The sequence below is a fragment of the Pelophylax lessonae genome (genome assembly GCF_965119305.1).
Source record: "Pelophylax lessonae genome assembly, chromosome: 12".
Taxonomy (NCBI): domain Eukaryota; kingdom Metazoa; phylum Chordata; class Amphibia; order Anura; family Ranidae; genus Pelophylax; species Pelophylax lessonae.
Genome location: NC_138779.1, coordinates 208,243,623 through 208,269,143, shown reverse-complemented (window position 1 = coordinate 208,269,143; position 25,521 = coordinate 208,243,623). Strand labels below are relative to the sequence as shown.

The 25,521-nt window shown below is 43.3% G+C and overlaps 1 protein-coding gene across 1 annotated transcript in view; it reads right to left on the bottom strand.

Moving 5' to 3' along the window:
• The window catches only part of LOC309569010 (uncharacterized protein), a 181,224-nt gene extending 172,499 nt beyond the window's left edge, over positions 1 to 8,725 (bottom strand). Inside the window, exons 1-2 of the mRNA XM_082274770.1 lie at positions 8,649 to 8,725; positions 2,090 to 2,206 (exon numbers count right to left, since the gene is read on the bottom strand). Coding sequence (XP_082130896.1) covers positions 2,090 to 2,206; positions 8,649 to 8,700 — 169 coding nt within the window. The 5' untranslated portion in view covers positions 8,701 to 8,725. The remainder of the gene's footprint in view (positions 1 to 2,089; positions 2,207 to 8,648) is intronic.
• Positions 8,726 to 25,521: the final 16,796 nt, after the last annotated feature.

Sequence of the window (25,521 nt, the reverse complement as noted above, 5' to 3'; positions counted from 1 at the left end):
TAGAGAGTGTTTCACACTGGTCCAATAGGGAGGCATGTTGGACAGTGGGAGGAAACCTGACCAATGGATGCATAGGCTTTGATACAGTCCTGGTGAATGGCAGAGACAGGTTGTCTCGGTGCATTGTGGGATACTGTATAAAAGCTCGGAACACATGTGCTGCGGCGTCTTTGGCTTGAGAGCAGAGTCCTGAAGTGAGGGTTGTGGCGGCCTCCTCCTCTGTACCAGTGGCACGTGGCCTCAGTGGGTTGTCCTGAGGGTCAGACGAATGGAGCTGAACCCAGAGGTCCAAGAGAGCTGGCTAAGGGGGAGACACTGGAGACCCTAGAAAAACAGCATTGTGAGTCCGGGGGATCGTGTCCTACCCCAGGAGTAGGATAGTTAGTGAACCGGTGTCAGCAAGCAAGAAAGAGGATACTAAGGAGAGTGTCCTGAAGATAAACTTAGTTCATCAAGTCGTCTGGGAAAGAGACTTAAAGCTGAATTCACCTCAGTGGCAAGGTGGACCAACAGCCTGGCTGTACCAAGAGGTAGAAGTCCTCAAATCTTGTGAATAGTTAATACGGAGTATATCCATATTCCCTTCTCCCATCCCTAATTTATTAATAAATAAATTAATAAATTTATAAATATACTCGAGTATAAGCTGACCCGAATATAAGCCGAGGCCCCTAATTTTAATACAAAAAATGGGAAAAATGATTGACTCAAGTATAAGCCTAGGGTGGGAAATGCAACAGCTACTGGACCCAACTGGACCACCATGAGACCCAAAACAGTGGCTGTGGGCATGGTACAGGAGATGCTGGGCTGTGGGCATGGTACAGGAAATGTAGGGCTGCGGACATGGTACAGGAAAATGTAGGGCTGCGGGCATGGTACAGGAGAATGCAGGGCTGCGGACATGGTACAGGAGAATGCAGGGCTGAGGGCATGGTACAGGAGAATGCAGGGCTGTGGGCATGGTACAGGAGAATGCAGGGCTGTGGGCATGGTACAGGAGAATGCAGGGCTGTGGACATGGTACAGGAGAATGCAGGGCTGTGGACATGGTACAGGAGAATGCAGGGCTGTGGACATGGCACAGGAGAATGCAGGGCTGTGGACATGGCACAGGAGAATGCAGCGCTGTGGACATGGCACAGGAGAATGCAGCGCTGTGGGCATGGTACAGGAGAATGCAGGGCTGTGGACATGGCACAGGAGAATGCAGGGCTGTGGACATGGTACAGGAGAATGCAGGGCTGTGGACATGGCACAGGAGAATGCAGGGCTGTGGACATGGCACAGGAGAATGCAGCGCTGTGGGCATGGTACAGGAGAATGCAGAGCTGCGGGCATAGTACAAGAGAATGTGGGGCTGCGGGCATAGTGCAAGAGAATGTGGGGCTGCGGGCATACTACAGGAGATGCAGTGCTGCGGGCATGGTACAGGTCTTTTGTAGTATGCCCGCAGCCCCGCATAACGGCAGGTAGTGTGGCTGTGGAGGAGTCTCACTTACCTGTTCCTGAGGCCCCTTGGATTTAAAAATGGCCCCGCCCGGTGCCAACACATCATTGTGCATGCGCTGCCGCTGCTCGGGAAAGCTCATATACGTTCGGCTATTCCCGGGAATAGCCGAATGTGTATGGCCTTTCCCGAGCGGCGGCGGCACATGCGCAGTGACATGCTGATGCCGGGCGGCGCCATTTTTAAATCTAAGGGGCCTCAAAGCATGTCGGGCCGGCCGGGAACATTTTTTTTTTTTTATGACTCGAGTATAAGCCGAGGAGGACGTTTTCAACACAAAAAAATGTGCTGAAAAACTCGGCCTATACTCGAGTATATACGGTACCCCTGGACTGTTTATTGAATGAGCCAAGAAGGAAAGTGAGAGACTTAATGTCAAGGTTGCTTATGGTAACCCAGGAGGACCCATAAGTGTGAAATCCAGCAATCCTCAAGGGGGCAGTGCTACATGTATCTAAACCCTAGCCACGTTTAGCACTTCAGCATTTATTAATTTCAATGACCATAACAAATTAAAATTCTGGCTAATTAAATTAAAAAACATGTAATACACATAGCATTTTTTATTGAACAACTTACCCAGAGCCAAGTTTTCTGTGTATTGAGCTCCACACACTGAGCCAGAAGGACAAGTCACACTGGGGCCGGTACATGAGTCCGATAAAGAAAAACACTGGGTACAAGAGAGCGAGTAGCCTAAAGAGAGAGAAAACACAACACTGAATAAATCACAGCAGTAATATTTTACTTTATTGAGAACCTCATTAATCATCCATTTCCCAACGCTAATCTTCCTGTGCAGATTTAACGTATATGGTAAAGCTGGCAGCATCCTCACCCACTGCTCTTGCATAAATCTTAGAAAATACATAAATAGCACATTTTAGGTATTTAGAGGTTTTTTTTTCTAATAAATAAAAGTGTTTGTATTAGGGATCAACGGATTAATTGGATATGGAGGGCCGATATGCACGTTCCCCGATATTACCGATATTTCGGGAAAGTGCATGTACCGGAGTGATGCCTGCAGCTAGAGGCATCAACCCGGTACCGGTGTCCATAGCAGACGGTCGGCTGTCTTGTAATGAAAACCGATGCGGCTGAGAAGCCGCCCGGCTGTCATTACAAGGAGCGGGAGGGGACTCACCGGGAGACCCAGGCAATCAGCCTGCACGGCCGCCGAAGTCGCGATAAAAGCCGCATTCGGCTCTGATCGGGTCTCCATGCAAAAACCCGGAATCGGCAATGAAAAAATGATATTGGTCAATCCCTTGTTTGTATTGTAAGTGCATGTATTACACTCTTATTAACCACTTCTTGTTTACAAGTTAAAATCAGTTTTTTTTTTTTTTGCCAGAAAATTACTTAGAACCCCCAAACATTACATATATTTTTTTAGCAGAGACCCTAGAGAATAAAATGGAGATAGTTGCAAATTTTTTTTCATCACACCGTATTTGCGCAGCGGTCTTTTAAACGCAATTGTTTTGGAGAAAAATTCACTTTTTGGAATGAAAAAAATTATTAAACAAATCAAATCAAAATTTTCCCCCTAGTTTTTAGACGCGATAACTTTTGCACAAACTAATCAAAATACGCTTATTGCGATTTTTTTTTTTTTACCAAAAATATGTAGCAGAAAACAAATTGGCCTAAAATGTTAAAAAATTTTGATTTTTACATTTTTTTTAAAATGTCATATAGCAGAATGTGAAAAATATTTTTTTTTTTTCAAAATTGGCGCTATTTTATTTTGTTTATAGCGCAAAAAATAAAAATCGCACAGGTGATCAAATACCACCAAAAGAAAGCTCTATTTGTGGGGAAAAAAAGGACATCAAGTCACTGAACCATGGGCCTCTGGTTTCTACTTGCCCCCTAGGCCGAAAGTTGCCAGTCAGCCCCTGGCCATCACATAGGTTCTTCTTAACTTGTCCTATTATAAACACATGTACAGATTCTCATATGGGTTAGTGTTGTGTAACAGTGGGGTGCCACAAGCTGGAGTGCATAGTCACCACATATACTCTTAACCACTTTAAGACCGGAAGATTTGACCCCCTTACTGACCAGGCCCTATTTTGCGATTTGGCACTGCGTTATTTTAATGGACAATTGCGCGGTCATGCGACGCTGTATCCAAACAAAATTGACATCCTTTTTTCCCCACAAATAGAACTTTCTTTTGGCGGTATTTGATCACCTGTGTGATTTTTAATTTTTGAGCTATAAACAAAAAAAGAGCGACAATTTTGAAAAAAAAAAAACAATATTTTTCACATTCTAAAATATATATCATTTCCTAAAAAATGTATCTGCGATATTCTGTTATTTATTGCCTTAGATTGGTCACAATTTTCATTAATACTTGTTGACTGTAGTAATATCACTGCCCCCCCCCCCCCCAAAGTGTCAAAACTGTCAGTTAGGGGTCCGATCTGTCTGCCATAATGTCGCAGTTCTGCTAAAAATCGCAGATCGCCGCCATTACTAGTAAAAAAAAAAAAAACAATAAAAATTACATAAATCTTTCCCGTAGTTAATAGACGTGATACATTTTGCGCAAACCAATCAAAATACGCTTATTGCGATTTTTTTTTTTTTACCAAAAATATGTAGCAGAGAAAAAATTGGCCTAAAATGTTTAAAAATTTTGATTTTTGAATTTTTTTTTTTTTGAGAATGTTATATAGCAAAAAGTGAAAAAAATATTGTTTTTTTCAGAATTGTCGCTCTTTTTTTGTTTATAGTGCAAAAAATAAAAATCACACAGGTGATCAAATACCACCAAAAGTAAGCTCTATTTGTGTGAAAAAAAAACAGCACATCAATTTTATTTAGGTACAGCATCACACAATTGCGCAATTGTCCGTTAAAATAACGCAGTGCCGAATCGCAAAATATGGCCTGGTCATTAAGGGGGAAAATCCTCCGGTCCAGAAGTGGTTAAGATTAGGAAGATCTTACCAGATGCTACCAAAACCGATAGCACACCAAGAGTTTGGATAAAGCCCCGTACACACGTACCGATCGTCGGCCGAACGATCGGCCGTCTTTTGTCCAGGGCTGTCGTGTCTGTTGAAAACTGCAAAAGACTGCGCACGAATTTTGTCGGCCGACAACAGCCGACTGCAGAAGTGATGTCATGTGATGGTTAACTTTCCCTGTCTTTTTTCTTTTCTGAGCATGCCCAGTCTTGCTAATCTGCTGTCTGTCAGCCGAAATCTGTACTGACTGGCGAACAATCGGCCGTTTTGGTGTTGGCCAACAAAAATTTTAATGCCTGCACGCCCGATTCTGTTCGGCCGAAAATGCGCTGTCGGCTGTCGGAAGCATTATACTAACAAGCCTACAATCGGCCGATCGGTCGTCGGCTGAATATTTACGGCCGACAATCGGTACATGTGTACGGGGCTTAAGTTATGAGAATCTGCAGTATCTCTAGGTTGGTGAAAAGGGAGAAATGACTGAATATGCTGGGTAGCTGTTTAACCACCTCCTTCCCAAGCCTAATCTTACATTTCACTGCTACAAGAAAAAAATCTACTTTTTTTTGCCAGAAAATGTCTTAGAACCCCCAAACATTATATATTCTTTTTTAGCAGAGACCCTATAGAAAAAAATGGTGTGTGTTGCAATTTTTTACATCACACAGAACTTGCGCAGCAGTTTTTCAAAAAAAAACGTAAAGTTAGCCAAATTTTTTTTGCATAATGTGAGAGATGATGTTACACCGAGTAGATAGATACCTAACATGGCACGCTTTCAAATTGCGTCTGCCCGTGGAATAGCGGCAAACTACGCTGAATAAAATTCTCCATAGTCAACACTTTAAACGCTATTACAGGTTACCAGTTTAGAGAGGCACAGGAGGTCTGGTGCTGGAATTATTGCTCTCACTCTGACGTTTGCAACAATACCTCACATGTGGGGTGCGATCACCATTTACATATGCGTTCTGGAGTAACGTATGTGTTTGCATGCGCGCGTTAGCACAGTGGGACGAGGGCGCTTTTTTTTTTTTTTTTACCAAAAATATGTAGCAGAATACAAATTGGCCTATACTTATGAAGAAATTTTGATTTTTTACTTTTTTTTTTATTGGAAATGTTTTAAAGCAGAAAGTAAAAAATCTGGCTCCGGATCTTTTTAATCTGAAACCATGTGAGTGCATTCTTTTAAAGTCTGTATTGGAATAAATAAATTGGATTACACTAGGGCTGTCTCTCTCTCTGTACTCTAGATCAGTGTTTCTCAATCAGGGTTCTGCAAAACCCTAGGGTTCTGCGAGAGGTCCCCGGGGGTTCCACAGTGATCTACCTGTCAATCACAAGCTGCTGACAGGTAGATTGCATCCCGAATGCTTACAATCTTCTCTGCTTGCAGAGCAGTCCAGTAAACAAAGAGTGTCTCTGCTCTTCCCGGCCGGCCCATCCCCTCCCCCCTCACATCCATCCCAGGTGCTTGAATGTGATAGGATAGACAAGAGAGGAAGGGCTGGCTGGGAACAGCGGGCGAGAGTCAGGACTACCACAGCTTCCCTGTGTACCCTCCGCGTGAAATGGAAACCTCTGTGCTCCAATGTAAGAATGTGCCCTGTTCAAATGTAGAAATGTGCCCTGCCCCCATGTAATTGTGTGCTCTGTTCCCTTGTAACTATGTGCCCTGCTCCATGTAATCCTGTGCCCCGCTCTCATGTAATCATGTGCTCTGCTCCCATGTAACTCTGTGCCCTGCTCCCATGTAATCATTTGCCCTGCTCCCATGTAATCATTTGCCCTGCTCCCATGTAATCATTTGCCCTGCTCCCATGTAATCATTTGCCCTGCTCCCATGTAATCATTTGCCCTGTTCCCATGTAATCATTTGCCCTGCTCCCATGTAATCATTTGCCCTGCTCCCATGTAATTCTGTGCCCTGTTCCCATGTAATTCTGTGCCCTGTTCCTATGTAATCCTGTGCCTTGCTCCCATGTAATCCTGTGTCTTGCTCCCATGTAATCCTGTGCCTTGCTCCCATGTAATCCTGTGCCTTGCTTCCATGTAATCCTGTGTCTTGCTCCCATGTAATCATGTGTTTTGCTCTAATGCAATCCTGTGCCCTGTTCTCATGTAATCATGTGCCCTGCTCCCATGTAATCATGTGCCGTGCTTCCATGTAATCCTGTGCCCTGCTCCCATGTAATCATGTGCCCTGCTCCCATGTAATCATGTGCCCTGCTCTTGTGCAATCATGTGCTCTGCTCCCATGTAATCCTTTGCCCTGTTCCCATGTAATCATGTGCCCTGCTCTTGTGCAATCATGTGCTCTGCTCCCATGTAATCCTTTGCCCTGTTCCCATGTAATCATGTGCCCTGACCTTGAGCAATCATGTGCCCTGCTCTCCTGCAATCATGTGCCCTGCTCTCCTGCAATCATGTGCCCTGCTCTCGTGTAATCATTTGCCCTGCTCCCATGTAATCCTGTGTTTTGCTCCCATGTAATCCTGTGCTCTGCTGTCATGTAATCCTGTATCCTGCTCTCATGTAATCATGTGCCCTGCTGCCATGTAATACTGTGCCCTTCTCTCATGTAATCCTGTGCCTTGCTCTCATGTAATCATGCGCCCTACTCCCGTGTAATCCTATGCCCTGCTCCCATGTAATCCTGTGCCCTGCTCTTGTGTACTCATGCGCTCTGCTCCCATGTAATTATGTGCCCTGTTCCCATGTAATCCTGTGTCTTGCTCCCATGTAGTGCTCTGCTCTCATGTAATCATGTGCTCTGCTGTTATGTATTTATGTGCCCTGCTCTCATGGAATCCTGTGCACTGCTCCCATGTAATCCTGTGCTCTGCTCTCATGTAATCATGTGCCCTGCTCTTATGTAATCCTGTGCCCTGCTCCCATGTAATCCTGCGCCCTGCTCTCATGTATTTATGTGCCCTGCTCCCATGTAATCCTGCGTCCTGCTCTTATGTATTTATGTGCCCTGCTCTCATGTAATCATGTGCCCTGCTCTCATGTAATCACGTGCCCTGCTTCCATGTAATCACGTGCCCTGCTCCCATGTAATCACGTGCCCTGTTCCCATGTAATCATGTGCCCTGCTCTCGTGTAATCATGTGCCCTGCTCCCATGTAATCATGTGCCCTGCTCTCGTGTAGTCATGTGCCCTGCTCCCATGTAATAATTTTCCCTGCTCCCATGTTATTCTGTGCCCTTCTCTCATGTAATCATGCACCTTGCTCTCATGTAATCATGTTCTCTGTTGCCATGTAAATATGTGCGCTGCTATCATGTACTCTGCCCTCTTGCCTCGTGTGCTGTGCCCTGCTTGCCCCCTGTACCTTGCCCGGCTTCTGCCGCCTTGTACACTGCTATCAAGTTGGACCCAGTATTGAGCATATGTGCAGAAAAAAATAATATTATTATTTATTCTTTTATTTAATGCTATTTTTTAAAATAATTGTTGTTATATCTACAGCTCACGGATCACACCGATGTTCTGTGACCTGTCGATATGAAAATTATTTCAGGGGTTCCCTGAGATTTCAGACTTTTGCCAGGGGTTCCTCGAAACACCGCTCTAGATCCTACTTCACAGTATTTCAGATAATAATAAACTGGTCCTCAATTTATCATATGCAAAAAAACACATTTACAGGTACTCAAAAGGGATTTTGTTAGTTAAAAGTGGGGTGCCACAAGCTGGGCTGCATGATCACCACATATACTCTTAAAGGTCAACTAAAGGCAAAACTCTTTTTAAATGTTGGATAGAGTAAGGGAGGGTTTTAACCCTTGTCAGTTTTTCTTTAGCCATCTGTCTCCCAGATACCTTTAATTTCACTCCCATAACCATAAAGGGAAGTGGGAGAAAATCCCTCTAAAGTGAAGCAAACCCTGGTTCTGATTTTGGAGCTAAATGTAGCATTTTATTTACTAAGTTCCCTGGTTCTGAGTCTTGGAGTGCTTTGAAGGACCAATGTCCAAGTATTTCTTGGTGAAAACTCCAGCCTTCTAAAGTTGTCTTAATCACTTTAGATATCTTTACTTTATGTTAGTATTGATTCCTGTTATTTATTTCAAAAACTGTGCATACTATTTAAAATAAAATAGTGCATTGTTTTGAATTATTAAGATTAAGAAGCTCTTACCTGATGTTGCCAAAGCCGAGAGCACACCAAGAATTTGAAGAAGGGATGCCATTGTGAGAATCTGCTGTATCTCTAGGTTGGTGCCAGGTGCAACTAACTGAATATGCTGCTTGATGGCTGTTTTATTTTGTAAGACTTATGGGCGTAGACATTGTGGAATTGATTTATGCATACAATTTCTGTACCACAACAGCCTAGGTTTTATTTTTTTCCGTACTTTGTTTCAATAATCTCTATAAATGCAAAATGCAAAATCAAAACTTTAAAAAGTTTAATTTACTTTCAAATTCCTGAGAATCGAAATGGGCCATATTTATCAATTTGCAGCCCAAAATCATGAGCCTTCTGTACTCTGTTGACTGGGTACCTCTGTTGACGGATGCTCCTAGTGCTTCCCGAGGACCAGTCGACCAGTCACCATAACCACCTCTGACCCCACGAACCGCCGCAGCTTTGTTGGGGTCTCGCCATCTCCTACCCACCCTGGACCTACGACAAGGCTCCAGCTTCCAGTGGGTGAACCTCTCTTTCCCCAGAGAGTGCAGCAGGAACATGAACAAGCTCTTATAAGAGCTTAGTGATTATTCAAGGGAGTATGTAGAGCATAGCAATCCCTTGTAGCAGGTTCCCCCAATAAGAGACGGGACTCTAGATTGAGGGTGAAGTATAATTCTTTATTGAACAGTCACACAGAATGTATATACAGTTGAGAAGTTTGTCAGTCACTACATGAACAATGACCCGAATATTTACCCAAAACATCACACAATGTTTAGATAACGAGGTACAGCTGACTCATGGCTAATCCCATCTACGGTGCCTTGCAAAAGTATTCATTAACATGCTAATTAACTCAGAACACTTAAACCAGACTGGAAGACCAGACTGCCGGCAACAAGGCCAAAACAAAATACAATACACATGTATTAAAAGTCTAAACACAGAGTAAATCAGCATAATTACGAGGTGCGGAAGACAGGTGATTGAGCTGATGATATTCGCATCTGCTAGGAGTCTGACTGTGTGAAGCCTTATTGGCAATAGACAGCTAGGCCTAGAGTCCCAGAGTATTCATATATTTTTTGAGATATATTATTGACAAATATTACTGTCCCACTTGAAGAAATCCAAACCATTAAGTATCTGTCTTTCATAACCCAGTGATGGTGGGTACCGTCATAGAGTACTTTGCATTATTTTGGAAAATAAAAAATAGGTCCTCAATTTATAATATTAAAAAAAAACGAACTTGCAGTTATTCGTATGAGTTAGTGTTGTGTAACAGTGGGGTGCCACAAGCTGGTCTGCATGGTCAACACATATACTCTTAAAGATCAACTAAAGGCAAGACTTTTTTTTTCCGAATTTTGGATACATTAATGGAGTGTTTTAACCCCTGTCAGGTTTTCTTTTGTAGACAACTATGTCTCATTAGGGAAAATTCCCTTCAATTCCAACCTCATAAAAAGAAAAAACAAAAAACAAATTTACAGACACTCATATAGGTTAGTGTTGTGCAACGTTGGGGTTCCACAAGCTGGACTGCATGGTCACCACATTTACTCTTAGTCCAGACTAACTAACCAGACACGCTCATCTAATTGGTTGTTTTGTCCCCCATGTAGATGAGCAGTTTTTTCATACTTCGCTTCCTCCCAATGGCCTTAAATCCTGGCCAATGCAAGCTATTATTTTTTTTTTGGAAAAAAAAATTAAAGGGCCTATTTTTTTTTTTTTTTTTTAACTTAAAAAAATTACTATTTTTCTTGCTTTTAAGTGTAGAAGTGAGATGTGAGGTATTTTTGACCCCAGATCTCACAATAAAGAGAACCTGTTCTGCTTATTTCTATTACAAGGGATGTTTACATTCCTTGCAATAGGAATAAAAGTGCTAATTTTTATTTTTTTTTTAAAGGGGCAGTATAAAAATATAAAATAAAAGGTAAAATAATTAAGAAAAAAAAAAGGAAGCGCCCTGTCCCTCCGAGCTCACGCGCATAAGCAAATGCATACGCAAGTCGCGCCCACATATGTATTTGTTTAAACCACATGTATTTCCACGATTATTAAAGGAAAAGCAATAATTCTAGCCCTAGACCTCCTCTGTGACTCTAAACTGGTAACCTGGAAAAATGTTTAAAGCATTGCCTATGGAGATTTTTAAGTACCAATGTTTGTCATCATTCCACGAGTATGCGCAGTTTTGAAGTTGTTAGGTATTAGGGGACAGCAAATTTACACTGTTATACAAGCTGTACACTCACTACTTTACATTGTAGCAAAGTGTCCTTTCTCCACATGAAAAGGTATAATAAAATATTTACAAAAATGTGAGGGGTGCACTTACTTTTGTGAGATACTATATAGTATGAAAAATAGCTAAATGTGCAATGGTAGGATGACCAGGTGAAAATAAAGCAAAAAAAGCATGAAAAAAGAAAACGAATGCAGCCCTCCACATCTATGCAATAGCAAGCTACAATATATTTTTATTGGACTTTTACATATTGCATTTAATTAAATACAAAGTATTTTATAGGGGGTTACACTCAGAAGAAACATGGCCTGTGACATGGTCTTGTATATCAGTACAATAGTACAACACAAATATGTCAATCCTTCAAAACAGATTTTATAAATGAAAAGTTCACTCAATATGAATGTACGTTATCATCTGTTCCTCCAAACTTCTGTAATGTGCTAACCAGTGTTTCCCATAGATAAGAAAGTTGCCCAAGAGAAGTGAGAAAAAAAAAAAAAAAAAAAGAATCCAGAGAATAAACGGAAGAAAAAAAAAAAAAAAGAAATGAAACCACAGGGATCTGGGGAGCTTTTCATGGCCAAATACAATCTCTCAATGACGCCATTTTAAGACAAGGCTCAAGTTCCAAAGTAAAAGCTATTCATAGAAAGAATCTCATGATGTCAGAGTTCAAAAACTCAATCCAAGGAGACCATACAGCCATATACCGTATTTATCGGCGTATAACACACACTTTTTTCCCTAAAAATGGAGGGCAAAGCACCAGTGCGTGTTATACGCCGATATAGTAAAAAAAAAAGACGGGCAGCGCTGAGAGGAAGAGGAGGGGGGCGGGCCGGGCGGAGCAGAAGGAAGGACGAGCGGCTGCTGTCATAGGAAGTTTTGCCTCCTATGATAGACAGCACAGTGGCCCAATGCCAGAACACGGAACGTGTGACGTCTATCATAGGCACCGGGACGTCAGATGACAGCGGCGGCTCGTACTCGCTTCTCCGCGCACGGCCCGCCCCTCTCTGCCTCAGTGCTGCCCGGCTTTTTTTTAAAAGTAATGTAATGCAATGTAATGGCGCTGGTGAGGCTGCTTTGGGGACACTGCGTTGGCGAGGCTGCATTGGGGACACTGCGCTGGCGAGGCTGCATTGCGGACACTGTGCTGGCGAAGGCTGCATTGGGGACACTGCGCTGGCGAGGCTGCATTGGGGACACTGCGCTGGCTAGGCTGCATTGGGGACACTGCACTGTCGAGGCTGCATTGGGGACACTGCACTGGCTAGGCTGCATTGGGGACACCGCGCTGGCGAGGCTGCATTGGGGACACTGCGCTGGCTAGGCTGCATTGGGGACACCGCGCTGGTGAGGCTGCATTGGGGACACTGCGCTGATGAGGCTGCATTCATGGGCACAGGTAAGACTGCATTTGATTAAAAAAAATAGTATGCTTTGGGGACACTGCGCTGGCGAGCCTGCATTGGGGACACTGCTCTGGCGAGCCTGCATTGGGGACACTGCGCTGGCGAGGCTGCATTGGGGATACCGCACGCTGGCGAGGCTGCATTGGGGACACTGCACTGGCTAGGCTGCATTGGGGACACTGCGCTGGCGAGGCTGCATTGGAGACACTGCGCTGGCGAGGCTGCATTGGGGACACTGTGCTGGCGAGGCTGCATTGGGGACACCGCGCTGGCGAGGCTGCTTTGGGGACACTGCGCTGGCAAGGCTGAATTGGGGACACTGCATTGGCGAGGCTACATTGGGGACACTGCACTGATGAGGCTGCATTCGTGGGCACAGGTAAGACTGCATTTGATTAAAAAAAAATAGTTCTGAGTTCAATGCTGTTTATTTAAAATTTTAAGCTTTTTTCCTAAAATTTCCCTCCTAAATGTGAGGTGCGTGTTATACGCCGGTGGGTGTTATACGCCGATAAATAAGGTAATTGGAATAACATTCCTATATTGTCACTTTTAGTTCCTCCATTCTCTTTAGCTGATTCAGTTCAGTCACCCACTCTTTATTAGTTGGTGAAAACTGAGTATTCCAATGTCTAGTGTGACAGGGCAGTTAGCTGGGAGCAGGTATGTCACCCAGGATTCTCAAAAAGGCAGATTGAGAGGCTCCAGGAGGACTGTTTAACTTGGAGGAGACTGTGTTTTCAGTTTTCCCTGTGGTTGATAAAATCCAGTTGGGGACCTGGAGATTTCATAGCGATCTGGGTAGGATGAAATCTCCAATCCAGGGACCAGGTCTTGGGAACAGCCAGCACACTGATGGTGCAGGTGCATCTGGGCATTTTTAGGAGAGACAGGACCAGGGTTCTGGGCTCCACACTCCCGAGGAGTCCTGGTATGCAAGGGAGAAGTGTGCATGTCTGCACAGGGAAGTCTAAAGCCCCGTACACACGTACCGATCGTCGTCATACAAACGTCGGCGGACGAAAGATCTGCCGATTGTACGCTTGTTAGTATGGTGCCTCCGACAGCTGTCTGCGCACATTCTGCGGACAAGAGTCTTTCTTGCAAACATGAAAATTTTTGTATGCCGACACCAGAACGGACGATTGTTCGCCAGTCAGTACAGAAATCAGCTGACAGACCGCAGATTTGCAAGACTGGGCATGCTCAGAAAAGAAAAAACACAGGGAAAGTTAACCATTACATGACATCACTTCTGCAGTCAGCTGAAGTCGGCGGACAAAATTCTTGTGCTGTCTTTGCACTTTTCAACAGACATCGACATCCCGGGGAGAAAAGACGGACGTTTGTATGACGACGATCGGTACGTGTGTACGGGGCTTAACAGAGCAGACGGAGGGCCAAAACATGTGGGCTTCAGCAGCAAGGAAGCTGTAAAAGGAGAGTGTCAGTAGGGGTACAGAGTGTGTACCAAACAGGGACGCTGTTACGGGGTCAAGAGGACCGAGATCAAAGCCTGAGCCGCAGTGATGACCAGAGAACCAGGTGGGTTGGTGTTATTTGTTTATATTTTCTTTAGTGCCGTGTAAACTTGAAACCCCTGCGTGGGAATCCTGGATGGACTATGTTTGTTCTTTTCTTTAATAAAAGTGGGCCAACAAGCCCTTGAATGGCACAACTGGCGTGGTCTCAGCTCACTGGTAGGCTCTGCATTAAGCTAAACACCCCCCAAATGGTACTCTAGGTATAAGAATTCACGCTGCGGCAAACTGGAAACAAAGCAGTCTCTTTTTAGCTGCCTCCAGAGAGCCTGGATAGATAGAAAGTAAGGAGACTTCTGACAGGGTATATTAGTAACATGGGAACAGATTTGGAACACAGACTCCCAAAACTATTAAATCTGGGGACAGGTCCACCATATGTGGATCATTGTACCTACTTTTCTCCTGCAGTGCCAACATCTTTCAGGTTAAGTTGAGGACATTCTATGCAGCTTCTCAGAGCATCTGTACCACCTGGTTAAAATGTTATAATTCTTCTCGGGCGTGGCCAAAAGATGACCGAGATGGCTGCATGGTAACGCCTCTCTGATCATTGACGGCTTTCCAGGGCATTTAGGACTGGTGGTTCGTTATGTACTGCAGCATTTTCTTAATGCCCAAGCTCAAAGTCAGCCGAGAGCATGTCAAAGAGGAGGAAGGAGCTATCGGCTCCTTGGAAACTGATGGAATTCTACCCGCTGTCGGCCGAACTGTCTATCCAAGATGGCGCCAGCAGACCTGCAGCTTCCTTACAAGGCGGCCCGGGGACTTCAGGTTTGGAGGCACACACTACCCAGGGTACAGCCTGGACAACCCACCTGCCTGGCAGCCTGGCAGCCTGGCTCAGAAACCTTCACACCCTCAGCTAGCCCAGCCAAATCCAAGCTGAGGCTGACTCAAGCAGAAGACCAGGTCCTTGAAATTAGTCTCTCTCTGCAGCCCACTCCTGAGACACGGCACTGCATAACTCTTTTGCATCTTTCCCAACCACAACCCAGCCAGTGCTTGACACCACTCTGAGGGACATGTCAATGTCTGTGCAAAGCTCTATACACTCTGATATAGTAAATATGACGCATCACTTTACCTCTGGGAGAAAGAGTCACTAACAAAGAAACCAAAATGGGAGAAATCACCACTCCTTTTAATGATCTAGTGGATGCACACAGAGAAAAAACGGAGGACATTGAACGGCTTAACGCTAAGATGGCAGACTTGGACAGTTCAAGAAAGAACAACATTAAAATCAGAAGTATTCCTGAGTCTGTTTCTGCCTTAAGAGAATACTTCACACAATTATTGGTGACATTTCTCCCTGACACCCCCCCCCCCAGTGGAGCAGGTAATAGATTGCATTCACTGATTGCCTAAATCAGGCATGTCCAACCTGCGGCCCGGGAACCGCAGGCAATGCGGCCCACTGCCTCCTGACAATTATTATAATTTTTTTTGCTTGTGAGGAAGGAAGTCGAGTCGGGGGCATGGCCACAGAGGCAGCTTCGGAGGGGATCATCCACTAGTTGTGTAAAATTGGGGGGGGGGGGCGGCAGCACGGGAAGGGATTTTATTAAATATATACTTTAACTAATGGTATATATTTTTTATGCGGCCCGAGAAAATGTCTCTACACTCAATGTGGCCCAGAGAAGCCAAAAGGTTGGACACCCATGGCCTAAACCATCACATCTGCTGGAAATTACCCCAAGGGACATTATTGTCTGCATTTACTACTTCCATATTAGGGAGAAACTCATGAGGGCTACTAGAAACATTGCATACTACCCACAGCCATACTCCAATTTGTCATTCTGTGCAAACCTATCAAAATACACAATGCTTCAATGTAAAAAATCTTTCAACAATTATGGGGACACCTGGGGTAGATAACAATCACAAAAGACAACAACTCCTTCATGATCTGCTCCCTGGAAGACAGCCTTTCGCTGCTAAGGCAACTGACCATGCTAAAAACACGGGAATAGCGACAGCATCACTGCAATCACAGCAATGACGACTGGTATCACCGGTACCCCCTCAACATGACCACCTAAACCACTTGAACCACACTTAGCTACTTATTTGGCCCTGGAAAGACCGTACAAAGACCACACACGTTCAGTCCAATTGCTATTTTACTCCAGTTATTTGTTGCGGCGTATACTGCACACGCAGAGTTCTGCTGCCTTTTATTCGTGTTCTGTATTTGAAACACTGACTCTTTCCTAAATGCATTGCTCTTTGTATATCCTACAGTTTACATCCTGTTTTTCTGTAAAATATACTACAGCTCAGACACAGTCGGGAATCCTCCTGGAAACCTGGTACGGTGAGAAATCACTACGTTCAAAACATCTCAACAGTAAGTCACCTTTAATTGTGCCAACTACACATATACTCCTCCATGTCTACTTAGAAATACACATCCTCTAAGTTGAGTGCTACCGAAACTCCAGAACTCACGCTCACAGTATAGTAACATCTAACCACCAGCATGCCTCCTAAAGTTATGTCTCTCAACGTTAGAGGAAAAGGTACTCTCTCTGGTCTGAAGCTCGTAAACTACGTTGTGATATTTTATGTCTCCAAGAGACCCATTTCAGCCAAGGCAAAGCAATACAAATGTCCCACAAAAACTTCCCGCACATATTTTTCACAAATGCACCCACTAATGTATGTTACGTACGTTACGTACAACTTTGGTTAACATGTATGCCCCAAAAACGGGCCAACTTTTATTCCTACGTACACTATGGGAAGAAGTGAACAAATTCAAGCAAGGTTGGGGTATTCTCTGCAGAGACTTTAACCTCGCCCCAGACACTTCCATTGATGTTAAAGGCCCGACTCTGAAAAAATCCTCCTCATCTGCGCTACTTTGTTTCTCCACGCAAATGCCTTATACGGCATTTGGAAATGCCAACACTCTACAGAGAGTCTTTAGTTTAAAGACTTAAGTTTAAAGACTTTACTTTCTTGTAAAAGTCACACTGCACATACTCAAGAATAGACTTATTTCTAGGAGACAAGCAGCTACTCCAAGAAGCTCTCACCTCGGAAATACACACTATAACATGGTCAGATCATGAGCCTATTTCACTACCACTGGGTGAAAATTTAATAACACCTACATTTAAAAAAACTTCTTCGCTCTTAATGAACAGTCAGTCAGTGACCCATTTATCTTATGGTCTACCCACAAGGTCTACATCCGAGGTGTTCTAAATAAACTTAGTTCCCATGCCAAGCATCAAAGGACACAGCAGCTGACAGATCTGTTAGACACCATCGAAAAGCTGGAACATCTAAACAAAACTAACCCAAATCCAACAACCAGCAATAAACTTTTCTAGGCCATGAACAATCTTAGGTCCTTTCTAAATGCCAACCATGCTAAGCTTCTTTTTAAGCTGCGAGACAACTTCTATGCCACAGGCAATAAAGTTGGTAAATTGCTGGCAGCACAAATTAAAAAGCGCAGAACAAAAAAAATCCAATATCTTCTACACCCCTCTCAGGGTGGTAAAATGTTTCACTCTAGGTACATACTATAAAGCATTATACAATTTAAAAGATGGCCCATCAGTGAGGCAACCCTAAAATTTGAATACCTTAAGATTTTTTAAATTCATATGTCTCCCTAAACTAGCTGACGACCATCTAGCCATTCTAAAAGCTCAATTTACAACTAACAAAATCACACAAGCCATCCTGGCAGTGGCACTTCCTAATGGCAAGGCTTCTGGCTCAGATGGCTCTTTAGCTGAGTATTACAAATTATTCTCTAACATTCTAGTTTCCTATATGTGTCAGACATATAATGCTGCTATGTTCTTTGGCAAATTCCCCTATGAAATGTTATCCGCTAATATCATAACTCTCCCCAAACCAGAGAAGGAGCTGGTTACCCCACAAAATTTCCACCCCATATCACTTTTAAACACGGCTCTCAAATTCTCAAATTATATGCGAGGATAGTGGCTCAGAGACTAGCCCCCATCATGCCTCACCTTATACATCCAGATCAAGTGGGCTTCACCTTAGGCAGGCAAGCACCAGATGCCATAGATAATATTACTAACTTCCTTTATGTTACTGAATCCAAAAAGATCCCAGCGTTATCCGTAGTGCTTAATGTCGAAAAGGCATTTGACAGGATCCATTGGGGATCCTGTCAAATCCCCAATGGATACCCTAAAATATACCCTTTTGAAAATTTGGCTTCCAAGGTAGCATCTTGTAAGCCATACTGGCTCTTTACTCTAAGCCTGCAGCCCAAGTTTTTTCAGATGGGGCCCTCTCTGATCCATTCATCATTTCAAACGGCACGAGACAGGGGTGCCCCCTTTCCCCTTTAATATTTACTCTAATGATGGAACCATTAGCCCAAACAATACGCAAAAATAAACCAGTATGGGATGTATTAGATAAGTTTAATGCTTGTTCATTTTATAAAGTGAATAATTCTAAGTCTAATACTATTAATGTGAGTGTTTTAGAATCTAAAACGTGTGTTCTTCAATCCAAAGTTCCCTTTTAGTGGGTGGCCTCCTCAATGCCATATCTAGGCATCTCTTTAACTTCTCCATCATCTAATCTGTACTCGTGTAAGCCCCCGTTCACACTAAGGCGACCTGTGAGGCGACCTGGTCGCCTCACAGGTCGCCGTAGGTCGCCTCCCATAGGGAAGCTGCGGACCCGTTCTAATAGGAGCGACACAAGTCCCTCCGACTTAGAAAAGGGTCCGGAGCTTCTTTGGGGCGACCAGGAGGCGACCGCCATAGACTTCAATGTTATGAAGTCCGTGGCGGCTGCTCCGAGGTCGTGGCGCGCTGCTCGCACCGCGACCTCGGAGGTTGCGGTGCGAAGTAGCGTCGCCCCTATGTGAACGGGGGCTAATACACTCCTTTGTTTAAACATGTGCAAACAAGACCTTCAACGTTTTAGTAAACAGCACCTTTCCTGGGCCACCAGGGTCGCAGCTTTCAAGATGATCACTCTTCAAAAGCTCCTTTACCTCTGCAGAGCCTTGCCTATATCAATCCCAGATTCCTTTTTTTAGCACCCTTCAATGTTTGCTACTCTCCTTTGCTACTCTCCTTGGTTGTATGGGAAACTACGCAGCCCTTATGTCATTACTACTAATATACACAAAAGTACGAGAGGCATGGGCCTTCCAGAGGAGAAAGACTACTACACAGAAGTAATATTAGACCAACTCCGACATTGGTTCACCCCTAGGCCAGGAACTGGCCTGCAAAGAGTCCTAACCTCAACCCGATAGAACACCTTTGGGATGAATTAGAGCCCAGACTGTGAGCCAGGCCTTCTCTCCGACATTAGTGCTTGACCTCACAAATGCGCTTCTGGAAGAATGGTCAAACATTCCCATAGACACACTCCTAAACCTTGTGGACAGCCTTCCCAGAAGAGTTGAAGCTGTTATAGCTGCAAATGGTGGGCCAACTTAATATTGAACCCTATGGACTAAGACTGGGAATCCATTAAAGTTCATGTGCGTGTAAAGGCAGGTGTCCCAATACTTTTGGTAATATAGTGTATTTCCATATTCATAGAACACAATCTTTATGCTTCAAATAAGCTTGGTCAAGTAAAGAGTACAGTTCAGCCCTCTTTTGTTGAAGAGATTGAAAAGTAGAAGCCTTTATCTTTTGTTTATGCTTCAGTTCTAGTTTGGGGATCTTCTCAAGCAGTAAGGCCCTAGTGAAAATATTTTCTCTCTTCAACTTTCAATTTCCAATTTTTACTGGATTTAGTTACACTTTATTCATGTACTGTATATAAAGAGAAGGTAAACTCCCACAAAAGAACACATTTTTAGACCACTGTGAGTTAAAAATATTTGCATTGTTGTTTTTTTCAGTATATATTTTTTAACATCTGAAAATGAAAATAAAGTTAGGATTTTTAATGTGTCACCCTATATACTGTGCTTATACTCAATATCTTTATACAAAATAATAAACCTTTATTTACAGTTTCATGAAAAATAGGATTTTATAAAATAAATATTTTTTCTTTTACCACTTCTGGACCAGAAGGATTTACCCCCTTAATGACCAGGCCATTTTTTGAGATACGACACTGCGTTATTTTAACTGACAATTGCGCGGTCGTGCGACGCTGTTCTAAAAAAAAAAAATGGATGTACTTTTTTTTTTCCCACAAATAGAGTTTTATTTATTTATTTGTTATAAATAAAAAAGAGCGACAATTCCGGGGAAAAAAAAAATATTTTTTACTTTCTGCTATATAACATTCCCAATAAAAACAAAAAAAAATCAAATTTCTTGACATTTTAGGTCAATTTGTATTCTGCTACATATTTTGGGTAAAAAAAAAAAAAAATCCTAATAAGTGTATATTGATTGGTTTGCACAAAAGTTATCGCATCTACAAACTTTGGGAAAGATTTATGTAATTTTTATTTTTTTTACTAGTAATGTCGGTGATTAGTGTTTTTTAGCGGGACTGCGACATTACGGTGAACAGATCGGACACCTAACTGACATTTTTGACACTTTTGGGGGGACCAGTGACATTACTACAGTAATCAGTGCTAAAAATATGCACTGTTACTGTACTAATGACACTGGCAGGGAAGGGGTTAACACTGGGGGTTACATGTGTCCCTAGGGGGTGCTTTCTAACTGTGGGGGGGTGAGCTTTCTGCATGAACACAGGGATCTGTGTTCCTAAATAAGAGGAACACATGATCCCTGAGTTCATTACTGACAGAACAGCGGTCTGCAGTGTTTACAATGGCAGACCGTCGTTCTGTCTCCATGAGGAGGGATCGTGGGTGCCCGGCAGCAATTGAGGATGCCGGACTCGCTCATCGGCTTCCTCTGTGGCGAATGGGCATGCACGCGCCCATATGATAGCGGTCTCGCAAAGCGACATACAGTTACGTTGTTTCGCGAGACAGAGCCGACCTGCCGCAGTAAAATTGCGGCAGGCGGTCGTTATGAGGTTAAAAAAAAAAAACAAATTGAGTATAAGTACAGTAAAAAGCAAGCTGCAATATTTATTTGTTTATTTTTTTGGGATTTAGATAAACTTGAATGAGTCGTATAAGTGCCCGTTTACATACGAGCGACGCTACTTCACACCGCGACCTCCGAGGTCGCGGTGCGAGCAGCGCGCCGCGACCTCGAAGCGGCCGCCACGGACTTCATAACATTGAAGTCTATGACGGTCGCCTCCTGGTCGCCCCAAAGAAGCTCCGGACCCTTTTTCTAAGTTGGAGCGACTTGTGTCGCTCCTATTAGAACGGGTCCGCAGCTTCTCTATGGAAGGCGACCTACGGCGACCTGTGAGGCGAGCAGGTCGCCTCACAGGTCGCCTCAGTGTGAACCGGGACTAAAGCTAAACTCTCACAATATATATATATATTTTTTAGAGAACTGTGAAATAACCAGATACATTGTGATACGTTTTTTTTTTTTTTTTGGTTAGACAGTTCACTTTGTTTTCGTTTCCCCCTCTTTGTGGTATGTACTGTCACTGGTGATACTGTTATGTGAAATAACCACTTAAGGACCAAGCCCATTTTTGACACTTTTTGTTTACAAGTTAAGATCAGCATTTTTTTCTAGAAAATTATGTAGAACCCCAAACATTTTATATATATATATATATATATATATATATATATATATATATATATATGTATATGTATATATATGTATATGTATATATATATATGTATGTATGTATGTAAACATATATATATATGTATATGTATATATATATATATATGTGTGTGTTTATATATATATATATATATATATGTGTGTGTTTATATATATATATATATATATATATATATATATATATACACACACACATATATATACTGTATGTATATAATATATAAATATATATATATATATATATATATATATATATATTGTGAGGGATTAGCTCGGTGGCGGGTGTGGATGACCCCTTGGGGGGTGCGTTTTCCCAGAGAGGTAGCCGACAAGTGCTTGCAAACAAACAGTGTGGTTTATTAAATGGTGTTTTCTTCACCAGGCTGTATGCAGCAAAACATCCAAAATAAAATAAAACAGAAAATAAATCCTTGCCTCTGTGGGCGGCTACCTTCTCACAACTGGAACCTGCCTAAGTGTCTGTCTCCAACCTACCGTCGGGCAGACTTCCTTGTCCTACAGCGGACACTCAATAGTCCTTTTATAATAGCTTCACAGGGCAACACAGTCCTTTTGTTTCTTTCACATCAACAGTTCGTCTTCTCACCTTTGAGACGTATTCACCCTTGGTTACCGTCCCGGGCACACATCACTCCGGGGGGTCTTCTCCCAGGCCCACACATCCTGTCGGGAGGCACACGCTGACTGTCCTCCTGCTCCCAGCCCACATGGCTTCAGGATGCAGCTTCTGGAGGCAGCAAACAATAGGAATTTCTCTGAACAAATTATAGAGCCTTAACTCCCTCATTCTGAACAGGTGAAGGCCTTTCAACTTCCTGCTGGCTAGCTCTGTAGCCAACACCCTAAATTAATTAATGGACTTTCTAAATCAGGTGGAAATGTATCTCCTTCCTGCGACTACATTCCCAGATTTAGCCGACTTCCTGTCACAATATATATATATATTTTTTTTTTTTTTTTTTTAATATATATACTGTATTTTGCAAAAGGTCTACATGCACTTGGATGGACTGATGTCTTTTTTCAACCTCACAAACTATGTAACTATGCACTTGTTCTGTGAAAGCCTCCTCGGCCTACTCCTCTACAGCTTATTCCATAGTCTGATGTTTGTATCCCAATAAGCTCCTCCACTCCACCTTGAAACCTTTTTAGATCTTTCCACAATTCACGCCATAATCACAGGTCTGTATTCTATTATACTTCTCCACTCCACCATCGAAACTAAGGAAGAAAGATGAATATAGTGTAGTGTAGTAGTAGATTTATTTATCCAGTCATTTAGCAAACACACTTTGAAATGCTCACATATATAAATGCCCAATCTGGCACACAAATAGCTCACTTTGTATTCAGAAACTACAGGCAAGTCATGACGTCAGCTTGACGAAACGTACGTTGAGGCGTAGCTTCCGGTCATGTCACGTCCGGTCCCAAACGTCCGGTATTTCGAACACATGCTGGCTCCAGGGCAGCGAGTAGAGCTGTGAGTGAGTTTGAGAAAAAGTGAGTTAGAGAGTTAGAGAGAAAAACAAAATTCCAAAGGCCCAATCAGAGTTTGTTTGGCATAAACATTGTTAAAATTCTATAATTGTTAGGACCTATGGTTGGATTTCTTTCCTCTGACTTGAATAAAAAATTATTGCTGTTATTGTGGAGACTTGCTTAGTTATGCTTTGTTCTTTATGTTTTATATAGAGGCATGTTGACCAGGAAACAACCTAAATACACTATGACTGAGGATTGTGATGTTATATAGTATTCTTTTGTAGCACTACTCCCATGGGAGCTGCTTGATGTGGATTCCCCTGGGTTACCCATAGCAACAACTCAAGGTACTCTAAGTGCTTGGCTCAGTCAGAAAACAGTCCAGGGAATTAGTTTTTTTTTGTTGCTTTATTGGGAACTGGGATAGGAAAAGGGATGAGTGGGATACTCCAACTGGATGAACTATGCACAATTTCAGGACTTCTAACTGTAGTTGAATGCGGCAAGGCCGCGGCTTCACCTTGCCACTGTAGTGAAGTAGTTAATATGAAAACTGTATAGTGAATCGCTCTTCAGGGCCCTGCTTGGCACCCCCTTTACCCCTACTCTTCAGGGCACTACTTGGCACCCCCTTTACTCTGCTACACCGTGTGAGCTGACCTTCTATCCTCTGACTTCACTGGAGTGGTCCCCCCTTCCTGGGCAGACCCCTTGGCAAGCCCCCTGGTACTCACGGACACTGTTTTTCCCAGAAGACTCTGCCGGCAGATCCGCCATCAGTTCTACAGGATCCTTTAGGCTCAGCTCCACACCTGACTCACTAGGCCAACCGCCTGTGACCACCTTCCTCACACAGCAGGAGGAGAGACAGCCATCACCCTCCTCCTGGGACTCTGCTTCCCGCCAAAGACGCCCTGTCACATGTGTCCTCGGCTTTTATGGTCAATCCCAGGATGCACTGCAAGGGTGCCCTCCCACTGGGACTGCCACAAAAGCCTGTTTGCCACTGGCTAGGTTTCCTCCACTGTCCAACATGCTCCCCCATTGGATACAGCTGGGACACTCCCTCAGACCAAGTGACCCACACCTGGACACATGTAACAGGCATAACTAACAGATCAGGCTCCCCTGATAAGCAGATGGAGCTACACTTTTGTGTATTGTAAGAGATGTTCTCTTTGTGTTTTCAAGGCTGCGTTTATGCTGGTATTGATGGTTTTGTACTTTTCCCTCTCCTTATGGAAGGAGTTTGCAAATGTTCTGAGAGTTCTGAGTGTTCTGAGATGTTTGTCTCTGTCTTCTGGGTCTGAGCATATACCGTGGTATCTCATGGCCTGGCTGTTTATGATGGCTTCTTTAGTGTTCTGGGAGGTGGAATCTGGAACTATGGAGATAATTGCACCCATCACTGGGTTTCCTGTATACTGAGGTATAGCTTGTCATCTCTGATGTATACTGTAGTGTCTAGGAAATTGACCTCTGTGTTTACATTTTTTGTTCACCAATGAGTAAATGGTATACAGAAGTGGTAGGCAACCATAAAGCGGTGGAGATCTACCTGAGCAACATGGGAGAAGTCAAAGATCACTGGGCACTGTGTTGCCTCCTCACACCTTATTTAAACCTCTAATTGCCATACTATCGTGTCATAATCACGTGCATTGTATGGCAATCATGGGTTTAAATCAAGTGGTAAAGAGGCAACATATCACTGCCTCACCACCAGTCAAACACACTCGGATTGCTTTTTGGGAAAGCAGCATTTATGAAGGAATCCTTAGTTGCATTTAGCAGCAGCACAATTAGGGACCATAGGGTGGTAAAACTTTGCGGTTGAGTTGTGTTTTTGCAATACTATTCTTTCCTGTTGCTGGCACCACTCTTGAGCTTTCTAGCCGGGATAAGAGGTGGAGTGCAGTTCCACAGGAGAGCACTACATAGGAGTCATCGGCTAATTATGGCTTTTGCTCCCTACTACAACTCCGAATTTATTACTCTCTGGGATGCTGGGTCAGCAAGCCCAGACTGCAATCTACCAGTTGTTGACCCCTAGTGTACAGTATATACCTCAAACAATAAATATCAACTCAAAGTGTATACAACAAATAGTGATAAGAAATTTTGATTTTATATAGAGAAAATGCTGCAAACCAAGGAGGTTTTGACTGTTCTTTTTGAAAAAACATCAATAGGAAATTAAATGAGTTACATGTCTAGCAAACAAGTGTGTGTGGTTAACTAGAAACGGAAAACAGGAACATATAGTGGTTTGTAGAATGCTTGCAAAACCGCCAGTTGAATGTTTCTCATCAGAATACTTTCTTTTAAAACAGAACCCTGTGCCTGAGGATCCTTGCTTGCATTGAAAGTATGGCTTACCTGGGCCCTTCTGACATTCCCAAATCCACAGGAGCACTCATCTTGGCTACAAGAAGTATGAAGGCTTTGGTTGGTAGTGGCCAAGTCATGTTGGCC